The following is an 18766-nucleotide window of genomic DNA, read 5'->3' on the forward strand; positions in this document are numbered from 1 at the left end:
CCTTCAGTGAACTACAGCAGCTAAAGAGAAGTTATTACGTCAAGAGAATTGCCTTGTACACATAATAACAAAATTAATTACTTCCTTTGTCCACTAGAGGGCCACCAAAGACTGGGAATAAAGAAAGGACAAACCAGTGAAGCAGTTTGCAGATATATTTTGTTTCTTTTGTTACATTGAAATCACAGAAAGTCAAAATAGAGCATGTGATCACACATTTACATAAGTTGCAACAATGTATTTTTGTGCATGACAATTCAAAAAACAGTGAAAATAACAGACTACAGAGAAGGGGCTTTATTTTTCATAACAACATGAGGGCTAAATAAATCTACACAGTTTTCATGCTATTACACACTTAAAATAGTAGAGTTTGTTTTCATACCACTTGTATAAGAGTTAAAGTTTAATGCTCTCATATATCCAGCGCTTTTACTCGCTCATGGAAAAGTTGAACGTAGATTTTTATTTGGGGGGGGGGGGGGGGGGTGCAACTCATGTATATCTAAAATGCAATTCCAGTTGTTAGAATTAGTGTTGTTTTGTGATATAAAGTAATACCTGGAGCTTCCACATCATCCTGACACTGTAATAATGTCACTACTTAGCCTTCCTTTTTTTACATGTCTTATGAGATAATTGAGATATAACTTACATTCAGAATATCCTGAGTACCACATGAAATGGCCTGAAACATTGAAACTGTTTCTGCTACTGACTCAGAAAGTCTGCTGGGCTTCACATATGCAGATCATGGAGATATACTTCCAACCAGCTAAAGCATTCGTGTACTTCCTTAAATGGGTCAGCCACAGTCAAATGGCAAAACTGGGTTTAACACTATTATTTTCCAGTAAACTATGTAATTGTATATGGAGTTGGCCCTAGTGATGAAGCTCACCCGGCTTTAGTTGGAATCACAAAAAATAAATTGCTGCTTATTTTATATATGAACAGAAATACCCTCCAAAAACAATGGAACACAATTTCATTTGCTCTAATACCAGTTTGTAAATGGTACATTTGTTTTTCAAAAACATAGCAAAAAAGTTCATAATGATATTTTTTTATGATATTGATGAAATGATATTTATTTAGTTTTAACTGAGCTTTTTTTTTTATACTTTTAAAATAAGTGTTAGAATTACTGAGCATATCTTTTTATTATATTATTATTCAAAGCCATGCATGAAGATCACCTGACTATAACCATTTTCATATCAATCTGCTATGTAACTGTATTACAGACTGTGGAGAGGATGCTGCAGGGTGCAGTGTCAGTAAATGGCATACGTCAAAGGGCACAAATTAATATGCACAAAGGAGAAACATCAATGCCAAAGGTCAGATTTAAAAACACATGATTTAAAAATTAAATCAATTTTAAGCAAACTTTCTCTTATTAGTATGTGCTTGTTATTCATTTGACGTGGAATGTAACATCTCCATTATTTCAAGATAAAATCCAAATTGTTGCTGCATTACATTAACATTTATTTGTGTGTGTGTGTGTGTGTGTGTGTGTGTGTGTGTGTGTGTGTGTGTGTGTGTGTGTATATATATATATATATATATATATATATATATATATATATATATATATATCGTTCCATATGGGTAACCTGCAACTGCTATTAAGTGCAACCACTCTGTAGTGTCTGATGCACAGAAAAAAAAAAAAAAGGTTCCTTTTAAAGTTGTATATCTTTTTTTATTAATAATGGATACATCTATTTCATAACATCAGAAAGTTGCAGAAATAATCATAATAGATCAAATGTTTTGCCAATAAAGTGTAACATTTGTCTGTAGCTGACCCATAACGCTAAAGCATCCTGCCTCTACTGCTGATTTTGTAAACACCTGGATAGAAATGTACCCACATCAACTTTTTTTTAATGCAATTTAACTGAAATACTATATTTACAAATGACAAAAGATCCTATTTTAGAACACAATGAGGTTCTAGGAAACCTAACATGCTAACCCACAGTTAAAAAGCCCTGATAAGTACAACATTTTTTTAAAAACAGAAATAGTAACCTGATTAGGTGTTCCTGTGTTTACTGCTCTCCTTGCTTCTTTGGAAAATTTTGCAGTCATAACCAATTTATTCTACAAGAGTCAACAAAAGTAACCAAATGGGAATAATGTTTGTAGTAAATAGCTTGATCTTGATTTCTATTATTAAAATCTTGAGTTTTTTAAAGTTTTGTGATAATATTGTGTCATCGTGTTAACCACATCTGGCCAGACCAAACAAAGTATGCTCAGAAAATAGCTCTTCAATCTCCATGAAAAAATTAAATGCAAAATGTGTGTTTTCAAAGTGAAATCCTCAAGTACTCTTTAAAAAAAACTACAAGTAAAAGATCTCAGCTAGCATAATATGAAACAATAGAAAATGTCTGCTAGTTGGGGTTCAAATCCATCATTCTCTGCTCATGGCGCAGCGTTAAATACGCTAAGAGCACTTTGAAGAAGGATATTTTAAAATATGACCACGATATACATTTAAGATGCTATAACTGAACTTAATGTCACATTTGTCAAACTGCAAATCCCTGGGTATGAGGATTCAGTGTTAGTTTATCAGCAAAAGATGATAAAATTCTGGTAAAAGTTCCAGAGCTCTTAATTTTAAAGTCATTACTCAATCCTTGTAAAATGAAGGATTGCGTCGTCTTCTGAAGTAGTGGTATTTTCCCTTCTGGTGTTTAAGCAGTTCACACCCCACTGCAAGTGGGTGTCTCTACTGTCTGATGTCAGCTGGTCTAAGCTGTCTTTCACCCTCAGCCAGGAAGATCTGCATGGCACGGTACAGCAGGTGGATGCCGAGCTCCCGTTTCTTCTTTGTCTGCCAGTTGGACACGATGCCATAGAAATCCCCTCGCTTCTGATTCGTGAGCATCTTCAACCCTGCAACAGTTGAGAAAGTCAAGTTGCTTCGCTGACAAATCTATCAGTGTTGTCAAACACAGTATTGCGTTTAGCAGTTTATGAAAACCAAACCGAGCACCTATCACAGGTTTAAACAGTAAAATGTTGGTATTAGTTAATATCGCTCAAACTTAATGCTGCTATTAGATACAATTTCTCTATTTTTCCTCAATGTTTGTGTTAATATCTTAAAATAATACAGTTTCAGGGTTGTTTTGTCCTCTATCCGCCCATTTTTATTTTTTAACTGCTTATAAGCCGTTCACATAGAATGCAACATGCACCATGCTCTAAAACCCATTCTTTTCCATTGCTTGCACTGCACAACAAGAGTTTCCTGTGGCATTGAGAAAAGCGTGCCAGCCAGGGCACACTCGCACATGGATCTCCACAGGTAGACCCAAGCGGCTGGTGGATCTGAACCCCAAACCTTTTTTGCTTTTTCTTAAACACTGCACCACTGTTCCATCACTTCAGAGTAACTTAATATATGCAGGGTTGCCAAAGAAAAAAGATACTCAGACAATTATCAATATTAAAAATTACAATATTCCAAGAGGTCGCTAGGGCTCAACAACACGGACGTATTAAACATGGAGGTGTACATTTCAACAGTAGTAATTTAAGGCACCAATGAGGCAGTGATGAGCCGCTAACATCATTGGTCCTTCCCCTATTTGGCTGATGTTTGCAAGGGTGGTTTCAGATTCTGATACATAAAAAGAGGGGGAAGTACTCAGCAGTCGTGCTGTGGATTGTAGTGATGTTATTATTAGTTATTTCAGTTTTTGATAAGTTTCGCCCTCATGCACTCACCAATCGCCTCCACCATACAGGCCTCTCTTGTGTAGGCTTCCACAGGAATAACATTTTGGAAACAATGCAGAGAGATGACACCCTGCCCTGTGTTCCACACCTGAAGGATGTGCTGGACTTTGGAGCACAGTTTCTGTGACAAGGAAGAACAAAAAAAAGAATCAAACTACATATTTACTACGCGATTAAAGACTATTTCAATATGATATATTAATACCGATCAATATTTGCATCCTTACCTTTGAGGTTTTGTCACCTTTAAAGTATTCTAAAGCCTCGTACAGATGACTGTAGGGACGGGAGCGTTTTCCTTTGCCAACATAAAATATAGCATGGATAAAAGTCTGGAAACACTCCTTTGGGGTCATGGTGTGACTGCGAAAGGGAAGGTTTTTTGTCACTCTGTCAGAGAGGGAAATAAACGATTCAATTAATATTTTTAGAGTTGAGAGGTGTTTATGGTATTCTATTTTAAAACTATATTTGGCTTAGACATTTAAACTGGGGGTTTCAAAGATGGTGCCAGTGTGCCGTCTTCACCTCTCCTTTCAACCCCTCTTTGTTGACTTTTGCATTGTATTCCTCATTCTCTTGGTAATATTCTCATCAGGTGGCAATGCACTAATTACTTATGACTGACAAACACTTAAATCTTCGATTCTCTCACTCCTATGGTTCCGATCCATGCCGGACTCTGGGAGACGCCACCCTGTCACAATCGGACTCCTCCACCAGCATATCCTGACTACCCCTACCCACCATGTATAAGAAATGCTATAGGAAGCGGGGCAAACGGAGTGGTATTCACGTCCGTCTTAAGGCTTACCTTAAACCACAGGCTATGGCTAATCCACATGCTAGCATGGATATTCTACGTCTTCTCTCCTCCTCCCGTGATTGCCTTCTTGCCAGATCGCTTAGTCGTCGGTGGATCTGCTTGTCGGACGGCAAGTTTACCCAGCCCTCCCAGTCCCATGCCTGCCTATTCAGACCTGGATAACGTCTTCCAGAGGTGGCGTGCATCACAGCAACCTAAGCCGTTTGCGACGCACTACGAGTAGGGACATGGCGCCCATGACACGGATGGCTCTACTAAATGTAAGGTCGCTGGTGTTTTAAATGACTTTTTCCTCGCCTTGGGGCTGTTTTGTTCCTGACGGAGACTTGGATTAGCCCTGGTGAGACGTTCTCCTTCTCGGAACTTCTCCCCCCAGACTGTGCCTTCTTCAGCTCACCTAGGCTTACAGGCTGAGGTGGTGGCTTAGCCTCAGTTTTTAAAAATAAACATAAAATTCGGCAGCTCCCCTCCCCTACCTACCCTAGCCTTGAAGTTCAATTACTGGAGTTGGCCGATTCTTCTATAACTCTGTGTGTTGTGGTCTACCGACCGCCGAAATACAACAAGGCTTTTATACAGGATTTTGCTGAGCTATTAGGATCTGTTCTTTTTAAATATGACGGTGTTCTTATCACTGGTGATTTTAATATTGATATCTGTTGTAAGGATGATCCATTAGCCAAAGACTTTCTTGCTCTAACTGACTCTCTTAACCTTGTTCAGTGGCTAAATGAACCAACCCACTCTAAAGGCCATACCCTTGATCTGTTTTTTTTTTTTTTTCATATGACGTTTGTATTAAGAACACTGACAATGTTGGGATCTCTGATCACTTCCCAGTTATTTCTGATGTTGATTTATGCACCCTGAGAGCCTCAGACGCCCTATGCCCATAATTAATTTTGAAACTGTGGCTAATTTTTCTGTGGTGTTCGTTAATTCTGCACCCACTATTACTGATTGTCCTATACCTCATACAGTTGATGACTTTGCTAATTCTTTGCTATCCACATGCTCCTCTATCCTTGACGTTGTAGCACCTATTAAAATGAAATGTCCTCAAACCAATTCCCAACATTGGTTAAACGAGTCAACACGTGCCCTACGACGTGTGTGGTGCAGAGCCGAGAGGAGGTGGAAAAAAGATAAGCTTGAGGTATCCTTTGATATCTTACGTACCAGCCGCCTGAAGTTTCAAAATGCTGCTAAAATGGCTAACGCAGCTTTCTTTTCTGAAATTATTGAGACTAATAGCCCTAATCCTCAAATGTTGTTTAAAATCTTTAATTCAGTGGTTAACCCCTGTCATGAAATGCCGACGGTGTCGTCTCCAGGTCTCTGCGAACAATTTTTAAATTACTTCACAGATAAAATTTTATCTCTCAAGTCTTCACACCCTTTAGTTGTGAGCCTTGCTTTCACCCCAGGATGTTTATCAACCTTTCATCAGTTTGCGCCAGTGTCACTCACTGCTCTTAAGCAAATAGCTGAACAACGGAAAAATACAAATTCTGTACATGATATTCTCCCATCACGCATTATCAAGGATAGTTTTGATACAATTGGGCCCAGTATTTTAACTCTAATGAATTCTTCATTGCTTTCTGGCCATGTTCTGACAGCCTTTAAAAATGCCATAGTGCAGCCTGTTCTCAAAACAAGAGCCTCGATCATAATGACCTTGTGAACTACAGGCCGATTTCCAAACTCCCGTTCCTGTCCAAAATCTTGGAGAAGATAGTTCTCTCGCAACTTCATTCATCAACATCAGTGATAAATTTCAGTCTGGCTTTAAACCACGTCACAGCCCTGAAATAGCTCTGCTGAGTCCTTAATGATCTTCTCCTAATTGCCGATTCAGGTGGTTCAGCGGTCTTAGTCTTACTGGACTTGTCCTCAGCCTTTGATATGGTGGACCATAATATTCTGCTAACGAGATTAGAACATACAGTTGGCATTAGAGGTGACGCCTTTAACTGGTTTAAATCCTATCTTTCGAACAAGGTCCCCCTCTGTCACTCTGGGTACCTATTCTTCCTCTGCAGCATCCTTCTGCTGTGGCGTGCCTCAAGGCTCTGTGTAGGGCCCAATGTTATTCTCACTCTATATGCTACCTCTAGGCTTAACCGTTGAAAAATGCAACATGTCATTTCATTGCTATGCTGATGATATACAAATTTACTTTCAGCTAAGTGACGATGTTGCTGTCACTGCACTGCTTCCTAGAGTGCATGAGAGAAGTCAAATGGCTTTTGGGCAACTCTCTTATCTTAAATGAAAAGAAAACCGAAATTGTGGTGTTTGACAGTCATTTCCCCCAGGGCCAACTAGTTGATACCTTTGGATCCCTTGCCACTTTTCTCTCTGACACCGTTAGTAATCTAGGTGTGCTGCTGGACAGCTCTTTCAAATATGACAAACAAGTGTCCTCTGTAGTCAAATCTAGCTTCTACCAACTGCGTCTACCACATAAGGGTCTTGAAAAGCTTATTCATGCCTTTGTGACCTCTAGATTAGATTAATGTAATAGACTACTTGCACTAGGGCATGTGACGTATTTCCGTTTCCAAATAGTACCGCTTGTGCGTTTCCGGTACGTTTGCTTATCTATCGGTAGCTATGCTAATGTCGCTTCAGAATGAGTATAAAAAGGAAAGTATTTAAAACAGAACATTTTCAAAAACAGGAGAAGAAATACTCCGAGCATTGCTGTGTCCCACTTTGTTCAGCTTCAGCCAAATTTAACGGCATACTAAGTTTTCATGCCTTTCCGACCCATTCCGACTTGAGAAGACAATGGCCGGTAAACATACGCCGGGATCATTTCACGATCACCTCTCACACCAGGGTCTGCTGCAGACACTTTGCCAGTGATCAACTCATAGAGCCAACAACCCTCGATGGTCGAAGGAGGCTTATTAAAGGTGCTGTACCAACACTTTTTGAGTGGAATGGCTATAAAGTTGAACCACCGCGGCGTAGTGTTTGGGAGAGAACGGAGCGACGCCCTGAACTAGTTCCTCCTGACGATCAAGAAGAGCAAAGTCTTACAAGAGATCATGACTACTGCTCAGTCCCTGAGCCGTCTGCATTGGACATATATGCATCAGCTGCAGAAGACCTGTCCAAAGACGTGGAGACTCTGAGGAAGGAAATACAGGAGTTACGTGTCCAGCGAGAATTTGGGTTACAGCGTTTTGCTGGCTCCGACACTGACATCCGATTCTATACCAGGTACATCTAAGTTCTATTCAAGCTAACTGTTTAAAATATACCAAGGTCACCATCAGTTAAATTTCGAAAGTTTTTCCAGTCTTAATGAAAACAAAATAGATATTTACTTTTTCTCTGCTGATTGTATGTTTTATGTAGATGCTTTAGTATTTAAACGATATCCTAATGCTACAGGTAAAATACAACACCAAATACTCTTAATCAGACTATTTTATACAGCATTCCATTAGCATATTTGTCACAGTTCACATTATTTTTATGTCAGTGTGTAATGTTAATTAATGATTGACACGATGTATGGCTCTCTCGTGAATAGATTTCCAAGCTATGATCATTTGATGGCATTCTGGGTTTTGATTGAGCCTTGCATCTATAAAATGATCCGGGTTTCAAGAGCCAAGTCAGCTGCCAATCGGAACGAAGAAGTGTTGACACCTGCACGCACATCAACAGTAGGTTATGGGTTTGTTGGTAGTTAGAACTAGAGGTGTAATGTTATTGTATTTATGTACAATAACATTACATTATGTACAGTAGCATACATACACAGGTGTATGTATGCTAGACTCAGTATCCTTTACATACATACACCTGTGCACTACAGCACCTCATTGTTTACCCCATGGTACAGTATGGTATGCCTAACCATTACAAAACATTTAGCCAAGAAAAGAATAATTTTACTAGTTCATAGCTTAAGGAGTAACATTTTCCCTTTTGTTTTCACCTTCCAGAGGCAGCTGCTACAGCCAATTGACGAGTTTTTTCTTTTCCTGGTTTTCCTGTCAGTTGGTTTGAAGGAGAGGGACCTGGCACACCGATTTAACATACACCAGTCCACAGTGAGCCGCATTATTGCAACATGGACAAATTTTCTTGCCACTGCACTGGGGTCTCAGTGCATCTGGCTTACACGTGAAGAAGTGCAAGCTTACCTCCCTGAGGAATTCAAAGATTTCTCAGACACCCAGATGATCCTTGACTGTACAGAGCTGAGGTGTCAGACACCATCCTCACCACTTCTCCAAAGTGAAATGTACTCTTCGTACAAATCCCACTGTACGATGAAAGCCCTGGTTGGCATAGCTCCACATGGTCCAGTGACATTCATCTCTAATCTGTATGCTGGTTCGGTTAGTGACAAGGAACTATTCAAACAATCAGGCATTGCTGAGAAGTTGACTGAAGACATGGCAGTGATGGTAGATAAGGGCTTCCTAATCACTGATTGTTGTAAATGCAAAGTGTACTGCCCACCTTTTCTATCTAAGCAGAAGCAGATGCCAGCATACCAGGTTAAGGAGACGCAGGCCATAGCCAGACTCAGGGTACATGTGGAGCGAGTCATTAGGAGGATCAAACAGAACAAACTTTTTGATAGCATCATTACCATGTCACATGTTTATAATATCAACCAACTGTTTGCAGTGGCATGTATGCTGTCAAATTACCAGAACACAGCATTAGTTAAAAAATGGGTTAAGTGAGACAAGATGGATTTTTCCCAAGACACCAGTGCCAGTAACTTATGGAAAATGACCTGCAGCTGAGGCCACTACAGTTGCATTTCTTCCTTCTCAGCTGACAATACTTGATTACAGAACTGGTACTTGAGTGCTGATAGTTGAGTTTCAGTTATTGATAATTCAAATTCATTGCAAATGTTTAATGTTAATAATACTGTTTAATTATATTACTATATTACTATTCAGATTCAACAAAACTGTTTATCAAAATTATAAAGTAAATCACTAAATCGTTTTAAAATCATAAGTGACATTGAGCTTTTGGAACATCAAAAATACCATTTATCATTTTCTACAGTTCAGTTGTGTTATTGTCTAAATGTATATCAGTATGCTAGGCATGGAGTTTTAAATACTTACCATGTAAATAAGTTCTGCACAAATTCAACGTTTTAATGTGTGTTTTTAAAAATTAAATTGATGCCATTGCTTAAATAACAGTTTATTGATGTCACATAAAGGTAACATGTAACAACAAAAGAATTCATGAAATATATTGAAAATAAAACATCAGTTATTTTGTTCCAGCCAGCCTGAAGGATCTGTTTTTCTTTTTGCTATGTTTTTACTGTTCATTTTTTCAAACACAGGTATCTTGGCATATATATGTAAAAAAAGAAATAGTCTGCCTTTTCTCTGATTGCATTGTGCACATCTGTATCCATGTATATTCTTTGCACTAGGTAGTCCTCTTGTGCCCACACAACAAAGTCACACCACTGCATCCCACTGATGAGCAGTTGTCCTTGCACTTGCCAGTAATATGCGTGGCTCTTTTTTAGTTTAGGGGTACCACATTCCATCTGCACATATTTGCAGTCAATAAAGTTTTGTACATTGGGACATTTGAATTCGACGAAGCCAAACAACACCATCAGGAGATGCAGCAAGCAATGGGGTGAATGACCAGACCACAGGGTGAGTAGTTAACATTCATTAGCCTACTATACTCTGCTGCTATTGCAGGCTCCATCTCAGTTCCTCTCCTCATGTCTGCTGTCTGCCTTGTTCCCTTCAATATACGCTCTGCTAGTGACTCGGCCGAGCTCTGGCCTCTGACGTGACACACCTCCCGAAACCTAGAGGCAGTCACTCTGGGCCTGCGGAGCTGATGCCACTCAGACGAAGAGCTTTGCTCACGTGTAGCTTCCTCTATTTTGTGAGCCATTTCCAGAGTTACAGACAAGCTTTTCAGATGCAGAAGCTCTTCTTCTGAGCACACAAACACACAATCTGATGGCAAGATGTCATACCCCTCCAGAGGCAAGTGCGGTGTTGGTGGTGCATCGCGGTGTAGTGTGATGTACCGGGTTGTCAAAACCGGCTGCTGATATGACAGAACACTGCCCTCCTGCACCAGCCCAAAGGCACTTTCCACAAGGGGCTTGTCAGGTCTCATGTTCATTGTGGTCACAAGTGGCCTGTCCTCAATATTAAATTTTGCATATGCCTCCGTTATTCTGAACAAGCAGGGATCTGGTAACGGACCCACCATGCCTCTGTAGAAGCCACTCCTAAAGAAAACATCAATGACAATAATGTAAGGAAGAAGGTTGTTATACTGAACAACAACTAAACTAAAAACTAAAAGGTGTAAAACAGTGGGGCATAAGTTAGAGACTGGGATGTATATGTACATGACTGAGTTAGCCGTCTTCAGAAAGTGTAATGTTGTATGTAAATTAATACCTATTCTGACACATGTATGTATGAAAAAAATAGCAACATACATTTGTAACACGTGAAACCAAATTTTACAAATGTAATTACCGTACTCCAGTCTGGGCCATTCTATTTGGTACCGGCTTAGTGAAGATCATGGAGTTGATGGGTCCTGGCTTCACACCCTAACAGAAGACACATTTACTATGGATGGTGTTGCTGTTCATATGTAAACATGGACTAATTCAAAAACTTTAACCTCATTTAAATTACCACTGTCCGTGGCTTGTGCCATTGCTGTTCAGATTCCGTGCAGCTATGCACAGGGGGGACAACTGGCACTCTGAGTTGTGAGTAGTGTGCTGTTTGGAAGAGCAGTGCCACTGTGTGATTGCACATAACAGCGCCTGCCACACAGGAGCACTGGCTATGTGTCAGTATCACCGGCGATGAATCCAGAAGCTTAATCTAAGAAGAAAGAACGAAAATTAAAAATGTAACATCTTCATGGAAGAGCCGAACAGGAACATAGTTCAGTGTTATGGTTACGCACCCTCCTGAATGCTTAGTGTTTCCTTCTCTCCCTATTAAAACAACTTAACCATGCTTGATAACTGTAATAACTTAGATTGTGTATATTTGCAGTATTAACTTGTTGTCAAATGTTTCTGATCACCCAAACACACGTTGATTTAACTATCTGACTAGTCAAATTAGGAGTGATAAAGCAGGGAGACAAGGAAAACATTCAAGTTGATGGGCCTTTAGGAATGAACTTAACTAATGCTTAAATGAACTGAACCCCACTGAACGGGGATTAACAACTTTACACAGCTTCCTGCCTACACTTAGTCTGTGTGGTGCCTCACTCTTCCTCATTGACCTGTAGCACAGGGCTCTCACACCGACCTCCCCTGACAACCTGTCTTTATTGGACACTGAATAAAGATACAAGTACCATTAGCATTATTTCTGTATTACTCATTTCAGCATGTCTTAAACATATATATTTTACACTTAGCAAGAGTAGCATTAGGTAGTTAACTACCTCCATAGTTAGCCAACTACCTAACGCCATTATAACAGTGTCTAACTACAAAAGTGACATTAGTTAAGAAAACCTCAACTATAGTTTAGGACGACATAAAACACCGTTTAAGAAAACATGTAATGTAGAGAACTGACATCAAATGAAGGACATAGCGGAGTAACGTAGTGTTTGCATTTGACGTTAGCTAGCGTTTCTTTGTCGGTTAATTTACGTTTTCTTACCTTCGTAGTTGTGTATATATGATGCAGCATATAACTTAAATCCTTTATCTAATTTGCTGGCGGGGGTAGTCATCACTCTGCAAATCCGATGAACATCGGTGATGTTCAATTTTGGGAGCTCTTGTAGGCAGCGAGTGTAGAACGTCGCCATGGTTTAACCGCACCGGAAGCACTGGGGCAAGACTACATAGAACGCGGAAGTGTTAGTGCAAGTAGTCCATTCCCTTTACTTGCTGCTCTTCTCCATAGATTACAGCTTGTCCAAAATGCTGCGGCACGCCTTTTGACTGGTACCGGAAGGTTTGCCTCTATCACCCCTGTCCTTGCTGATTTGCACTGGCTCCCCATCAAATTTAAAATATTGCCGCTTACCTTCAAAATTATGAATAATGCAGCCCCTAGCTATCTCGCCGAACTTCTTAGACCATACACCCCTGGGAGAGCCCTCAGATCGTCCGACCAATTACTCTTGGTACAGCCTCGATCTCGGCATAAGAGCAGAGGTGACCGTGCGTTTGCCCTGGTTGCACCTAACCTGTGGAACAACCTTCCCATTGCTATTCGCGCATCTGACTCCATCCAATTATTTAAATCACGATTAAAAACTCACTTATTTAATCTTTCTTTCCCGGTTGGTTAACACCTGTATTTTATACTTAATTCCAATTTTATCTTTCTTAATATCTTCTTCTACTTAAAACCTATGTGTTTTTAGCAAGTTTTATTTAATATTCACTTTTATTCTTGTGTAATTAGTGCCAGTGACCTGTTAGCATATTCAGTACTTTGTTAATTCATGTTTTAACCTGCTGTTTTATTGTGAAGCACTTTGGTATACCGTTGGTTTTTAAATGTGCTATATAAATAAAGTTGTATTGTATTGTATTGTATTAGACACAAACAAGCCCATTACTAGCTCAATTTAGACAACTAATATGACTAGAGATTTATAGGGGTGAATCCAGAACACAAGTGCTCTCTGATGCATCTACTGAAGTGTGAATGTGAACATTTTCACACAGTCAGCAACAACTCATCTCCTCTGAATGCACAGAAGAAAACAAAACATAAATAAAAATGACGGTAAAAGCACCTTGGATCAAGCAGCAGGTAGTTGAAACTGGACTTGATGATGCCCTCTCTCCACTTCCTGTTCTGATCTGGTTGGTCAAACTGCTGGCACAAAGCCTGCTCATCAGCCTGGCAATTGGGAAGATTAAAGGTCTCCAGAACCCTACACAATTCTGGACTGTAACCTGCATCTGTAAAAATAAAAAACTAAATGTCAATGTATGTGTTCATATATTTTAAGAGTAGATATTATATTTAATGAAATGTTACAACAGAGCTCAACTTACCTTAAGTCACTTAAAAACTTGAAATAAAGCATTACCTGCTTGTGGTTGCTCTAACTTCTTCTGTTGATATTGTGACTGGCAGTTTGACTCCTGTACCAGGCGGCACAGTCTTCGCATGTAGGTGGGCCTTGTACGACTGCTGATGGGGCCTGGACTTTCCCCCAGCTCCACCAGCCTCGATCTGAGCTCCTTGTCAGTTATCCCTCTGATTTCTGGCAAAATATTGTCCACACACTTCTCATTTTCCGCCTTCTGTACCTCCACCTGGGGTTTCTGATTCTCTTTTTCTTTGCTGTCCACCATGTCAGCATGCAAAGTACGCCAGTCATAAAGTATGGTCTCCTCACTGCTGGTAGTACTCACGCTGGAGCTGAGGGAGGTGTCTGCTGTAGGTGGGACATGGGTCTCAATCAGTTTGTGGCCGCGTTCGGTATCTGTGTACAGGTACTCTACTGGTTCGTCCACATCCTGAATGTGTGGACGCCCTCCAGGGGTGTAGGACAGGTTAGCCAGGTGCTGTGGCCTACGGCAGCTTGAAAGCCTGCTCATGCTGTACCTCGGTGTGCAGCCAGTACCTGGGGTGCAGGGAAAATCAGAGTCCTCCTTCGATCTCCTTGGAGAACCATAGCTGGAGGTGGATGATGACGACACAGAGTCTGGCAGAGAGCTACAGTCCCTAGTTATCCAGGCATCTTCATTGTTTAGGCTTTCTACCTGCTCCTCATGAGGGGTATCGTTTACATTTCTCTTTGTAGTTGTCTCATCTGAACTTGTCAGATCGTCAGTCAGAAATTCCCCGTCTTCAGTGAGATTACAGTTCTGTTCCTGCATAGCAAAAGCAATCTCTGCAATGTTTCTCTCATAAGCACTGACTGAATTGTCATTATTGCTCTCGAGTAGAAACGTGTCACACAAAGTCTGTGACTGAACAGCAGAGTCTGTCACACTTGTAGAGAGGAGAAGCGTATCAGCCTGGCTGTTACTAACACTTGAGCCTCTGAGAGTACTGGACTGTGTCTCTTGGCAGTCCACAGACAAGCACCCTCCTTCTGTGGGTCTGCCTGAAAAGCAGTGTGCACTGGATGGTAAGCGTGGTGAGTTATAAAACTCTTCACTGGTTGGAGATCTGGGAGTCTGGCGGCGTATTCGAACTGGTGTAGGCAGGGTATCTTCGAACAAAGATGTGGAGAGGCTCTCAGTTCTGCTTGTTCTCAGCGAGCAACGGCTCATTCTTGAGCGTGTCCTGCCTGTTACAAAAGGACTGGGTGTGAATGGATGATCACTTTTTTCTTCTACCGCTGCGGACTCAACAACATCTTCCTTACTTGGACTGTCTACATCATTACCACCACAACCCTGAACTATATCATTGTTTGGATTTTTTACTCCAGACAAGGTCAGTTTATTAAGCATACCTGATAAACGCTCAACCGTTTGAGGTTTGGAATCAGTATTAGCTTCCATATGAATCTTTGTAAGTTCACAATCAGAATTTGTAGAAGTCAGAGTCTTTCTGTCTAATGCGGTCTTGGCAGAAACATCATCTGCTGCACTAAGTGAAAGACATTCAGGGTTTACAGAGGCATCCAGAGCACTGGTGTAATGGTCACTCTCACAGCTACTATAATGGCTACTACTAGTTCCACTGCTGCTGCCGGCAGCATGGCAGTGTACTTTGTTTTCATCACTGTTCCCCTGAGCGTCTTTTACATGCTCTGTTTCCTGTTCATCATCACTTTCTTCCAAAGCACAGTGAACAAGGACTGTTTTCTCCAAGTCCTCTTCTGTGCTCTCACTGCTTTCCCTGCAGAAAATGTAGACATGATCCGGTGATGTGGCGTCAATGCCCTGCTTGTCTAAAATAGTAGCCATGCGTTCTGAATCCAGGAAATCAGAATACTCAGATATGTCAAAAGGTAAGCTGCGCTGGCAGCCATCAACAGCAGGATTCTGCTGGGGAGATTCGGGGCTGAAAACAGGGTAATATTCATCCACGTCATCCCTGAAGCTCACGCTCTTCCGACTTGCTCGCATGAAGGAAACTGCAGGGAAGTTGGAAGGAGGGATTATGCCATCAGGTGAAGCAGTACATTCCTCGCCTTTCGATGTGGTATCATCGGTACAATTGCCATCTTCTTTAAGATTCGATACTGCAGCTGCAGGCTCCACCGCAGACATGCGAGTGCTTGAAAGTATGGAAGGATAAGATGGTCTGTGATGCGATACACTTCTGCAACTTAGTCGTCCATTAATGTTAGACAGGTTAAAAAATGATGAGCGCCTTGTGCTGCTCAGTGGGGCTTCTCCAAAGTCACTTATCATGGATGTGTGGGAACTAAAGCTGTAGTCCGATTCAGGATAGCTGGACATGTCTGTCTGGTCGGAATACAGAGCTGTGAAGGAAAAAAATGAACATAGTTTAGTCTGTCAGCAAAATTCTGTAAAGACAAACCTGAAACTTTTCTTATCCACTCTTTACACCCTGGCGGGGAGTTCTGCAGGTTATAGTTCTTGTGTTTTTTCATTATTTGATAGTAAAAACAGGTAATGCTACTGCCAATGTTTTAACTCCTTTGGTTTCACAATCGGTAGCGGAGCTTCTCAACAGCGCTCTCAGTGTGATTATACAACTGTCAAAGACTTGAAAAAGGTCATCTTACAGTATTGGAACTGAGGTATGTCATCCTCCTCAGTGTCTGTTGGGCCAGCCTGGTATTCCTGAAGGAGATGGGCACATTTTCGATTTTCCTGTTGCTCTGCAAGCTGCTGTGGAGTGTTTCCTTCCTGGATTAATAAAGCGGAAGTAAGAGAAAACTCAAAGTAAAATGTTCACTATATTCAAAGCAAAAGATTAGAATTTTATAGTATACTTTACAGTACCCTTCAGGTATTCTCTTGAAGTTGTCACAAATATAAACAACAGATTAACCTAAATGTTCCCAAAAACTAGTCTAAAAGCCACGATTAAGCAATTCATACATTATCTTTGATATATGGATTCCCTCCGTTCATCAAGAGCAGCTTGAGATTTTGATAACATCCCCACAGTGCAGCAACATGAAGAGGAGTGAGGCCTTCTGATGACCTAAAATCGACATTTCATCATTACAAGTCGGTGCAAAGTTTATGAAAAATCTGGCCAATATTTCAAACAAAACTACTGATATACCACGGTAAGTAAACAAATACAAACAGCACAATGTTGGCAATTCTGTCTCTGTAAACCACAACAGTAGATTTTAAATGAAACAATCCAGATGGGATTGGAGTGCAGACTTCACTTTTTGATTCAAAGAGTTTAACAAAACTTTTGCAGCAATTGTTTAGGAATGACAGTCATAACATACTGCAAAAGCAACCCAAGAATTTGTATAGAAAAATAAATAAGATGTCCTTCAACGGGCAACCCAAGAGAGCATGTTTTTCAGCTACTGAAGACACTGGCATAGACATAAACAAACCAGCAACTGAAGGTGGCTGCATTAGAGGCCTGGCAGAGCATGTCCAAGGCTTCTACACTTCAGGCAGTCATTAAGTGCAAAGCATTTTCATGCAAATATTAAATACAATCCTTTTATAAAATGGGGGACTATGTAGTAGTGAGTTAATACAATGCTGAAAAACTGTCTTGCTTCTTTGACTTAAAATACACTATAGTGACTAAATGTATATGATGTTAAGTGACTGTTTTGGATCTATACCTTATATTGGGGTCAGCTCCATATTGCAGCAAGGTTTTCAAGCATCTTATGTTCTTCTCAGTTTCTTTGCCAACAGATAAGTGTACAGCAGCTACCCCTTTGGTACCCACCAGATTGGGGTTTGCGCCTTGTAAAAGAAGTTGCTGCACAGATCTGTCACGAAAGCAAGACGTGTTACACTGACAAATACAAACTAACATATCGAAAAATGAAAACACCCGTAACAAACTAGTAAGGACTGAAATATGTAGCTATGTAGATATATAGAGTTCATGCACACTTAATTTTTTATTGGAAAACCGACATCGTGGATAGTATTGATTTTCTTTTTGAGAGATCAGAGCTGGATAAGGTATACAAATGTAAAAACGTAAATCCTAATGTTAGTCTGACGTGGGTGGCTGTAGCATGTTTACAACACAGGACATGTCAGGGGAAAGAAGAAAAAGGGATGGACCTCACCTGGGATCTCCTTCATTCACCGCTTTACACAGCTGACTCGTCAGTCTCCTCGTGTGTCGATCCATGGCCAGCGATACTTGTTTTTTAATTTATCTAAACTCTGAACATCTTCCGAGCAGCGTGTAATAAACTACGTGGCTCTGGCTCACGTTAGCAAGCAGAGCTAACGGCGACTTGCAAGCTGCAGAAATCGAGCTATTGTTTGCGTACATTAAACTACGTTTTCCTAAAGTTTAAGCCGGCAAAACGTTAACATGATTTTTTTTTCAATGCAGCTTGGACGATTGGGCGAGCGTTTCAGATTCTAAAGCAATAACTCACAGTTTATCTACATTTTGTTTTTTTACTTTTCGATGAAGCTACGGTACATTGTTTTCAGACTTCCCTCCAAGCCCCGCAGCAAACGGAAATCCCTCCCACATGCGCCTCTGATTGGACAAAGTTAACCAATGAGGTGATAGATTCATTTAAAGCAAGGCACAAAGTCTTTGCCTGAAAAACTACTGATGTCTTTGTAGGTCACAGCGTTTCTATTCCACTGCTGTATTTTATTTTAGCTTCAAAACTTTTAATTAATAGACGGAGTCACATAAAACTCAAATGCTCGAACACACACTGCTAATTAACTCATTATAATGCAACAAATGCTTACATGAAATGGTACTTCAGAATCATTAAGCCACTCAAAAATACACATGCAGTCTAATATCAAGGAAGGCGCACAAGGCAAAGCTGAATATTAATATCCCTTTACAAGATACATTTGGCAATTTGCAAGAGGTTCAAATAGGCTACTTAAGTAGGATAGGGACGGAGACTGCCTTAGTTCTATATTTATTTATTTATTTATTATGTTTATGTATTTACAACTAATATTTTTTTTCTGTTGAATATAAATGATTTATGGGAGGTATTTATGAATTTAAAATGCGTATTTTCTGCTGATGATACTACTAG

The 18766-nt window shown here is 40.3% G+C and overlaps 2 protein-coding genes across 5 annotated transcripts; one reads left to right on the top strand and one right to left on the bottom strand.

The window, feature by feature from the left end:
- Positions 1-1689: 1689 nt before the first annotated feature.
- Positions 1690-18228, bottom strand: LOC113037656 (uncharacterized). 4 transcript variants are annotated; one of them, XM_026194954.2, is made up of 9 exons: positions 17810-18228; positions 17348-17500; positions 16626-16731; positions 16307-16430; positions 13682-16039; positions 13382-13550; positions 3996-4158; positions 3757-3889; positions 1690-2919 (listed from the first exon to the last, which is right to left on the bottom strand). In XM_026194954.2, the coding sequence occupies exons 1-9, from the start codon at positions 17872-17874 to the stop codon at positions 2753-2755; spliced, it is 3438 nt and encodes a 1145-aa protein (XP_026050739.1). In that variant the 5' UTR covers positions 17875-18228; the 3' UTR covers positions 1690-2752. The 4 variants fall into 4 exon arrangements, 3 of the variants coding, with proteins under 3 accessions (XP_026050739.1, XP_080146250.1, XP_080146249.1); XR_003274648.2 differs by lacking the exons at positions 1690-2919; positions 3757-3889; positions 3996-4158 and adding exons at positions 9781-10868; positions 11125-11201; positions 11290-11484; XM_080290124.1 differs by lacking the exons at positions 1690-2919; positions 3757-3889; positions 3996-4158 and adding exons at positions 11346-11484; positions 12289-12471.
- LOC113037658 (uncharacterized) lies at positions 7118-9881 on the top strand. The gene is made up of 3 exons (XM_026194956.2): positions 7118-7828; positions 8145-8280; positions 8563-9881. The coding sequence occupies exons 1-3, from the start codon at positions 7233-7235 to the stop codon at positions 9313-9315; spliced, it is 1485 nt and encodes a 494-aa protein (XP_026050741.2). The 5' UTR covers positions 7118-7232; the 3' UTR covers positions 9316-9881.
- Positions 18229-18766: the final 538 nt, after the last annotated feature.

This window comes from Astatotilapia calliptera, chromosome 15, assembly GCF_964374335.1.
Source record: "Astatotilapia calliptera chromosome 15, fAstCal68.1, whole genome shotgun sequence".
Taxonomy (NCBI): Eukaryota; Metazoa; Chordata; class Actinopteri; order Cichliformes; family Cichlidae; genus Astatotilapia; species Astatotilapia calliptera.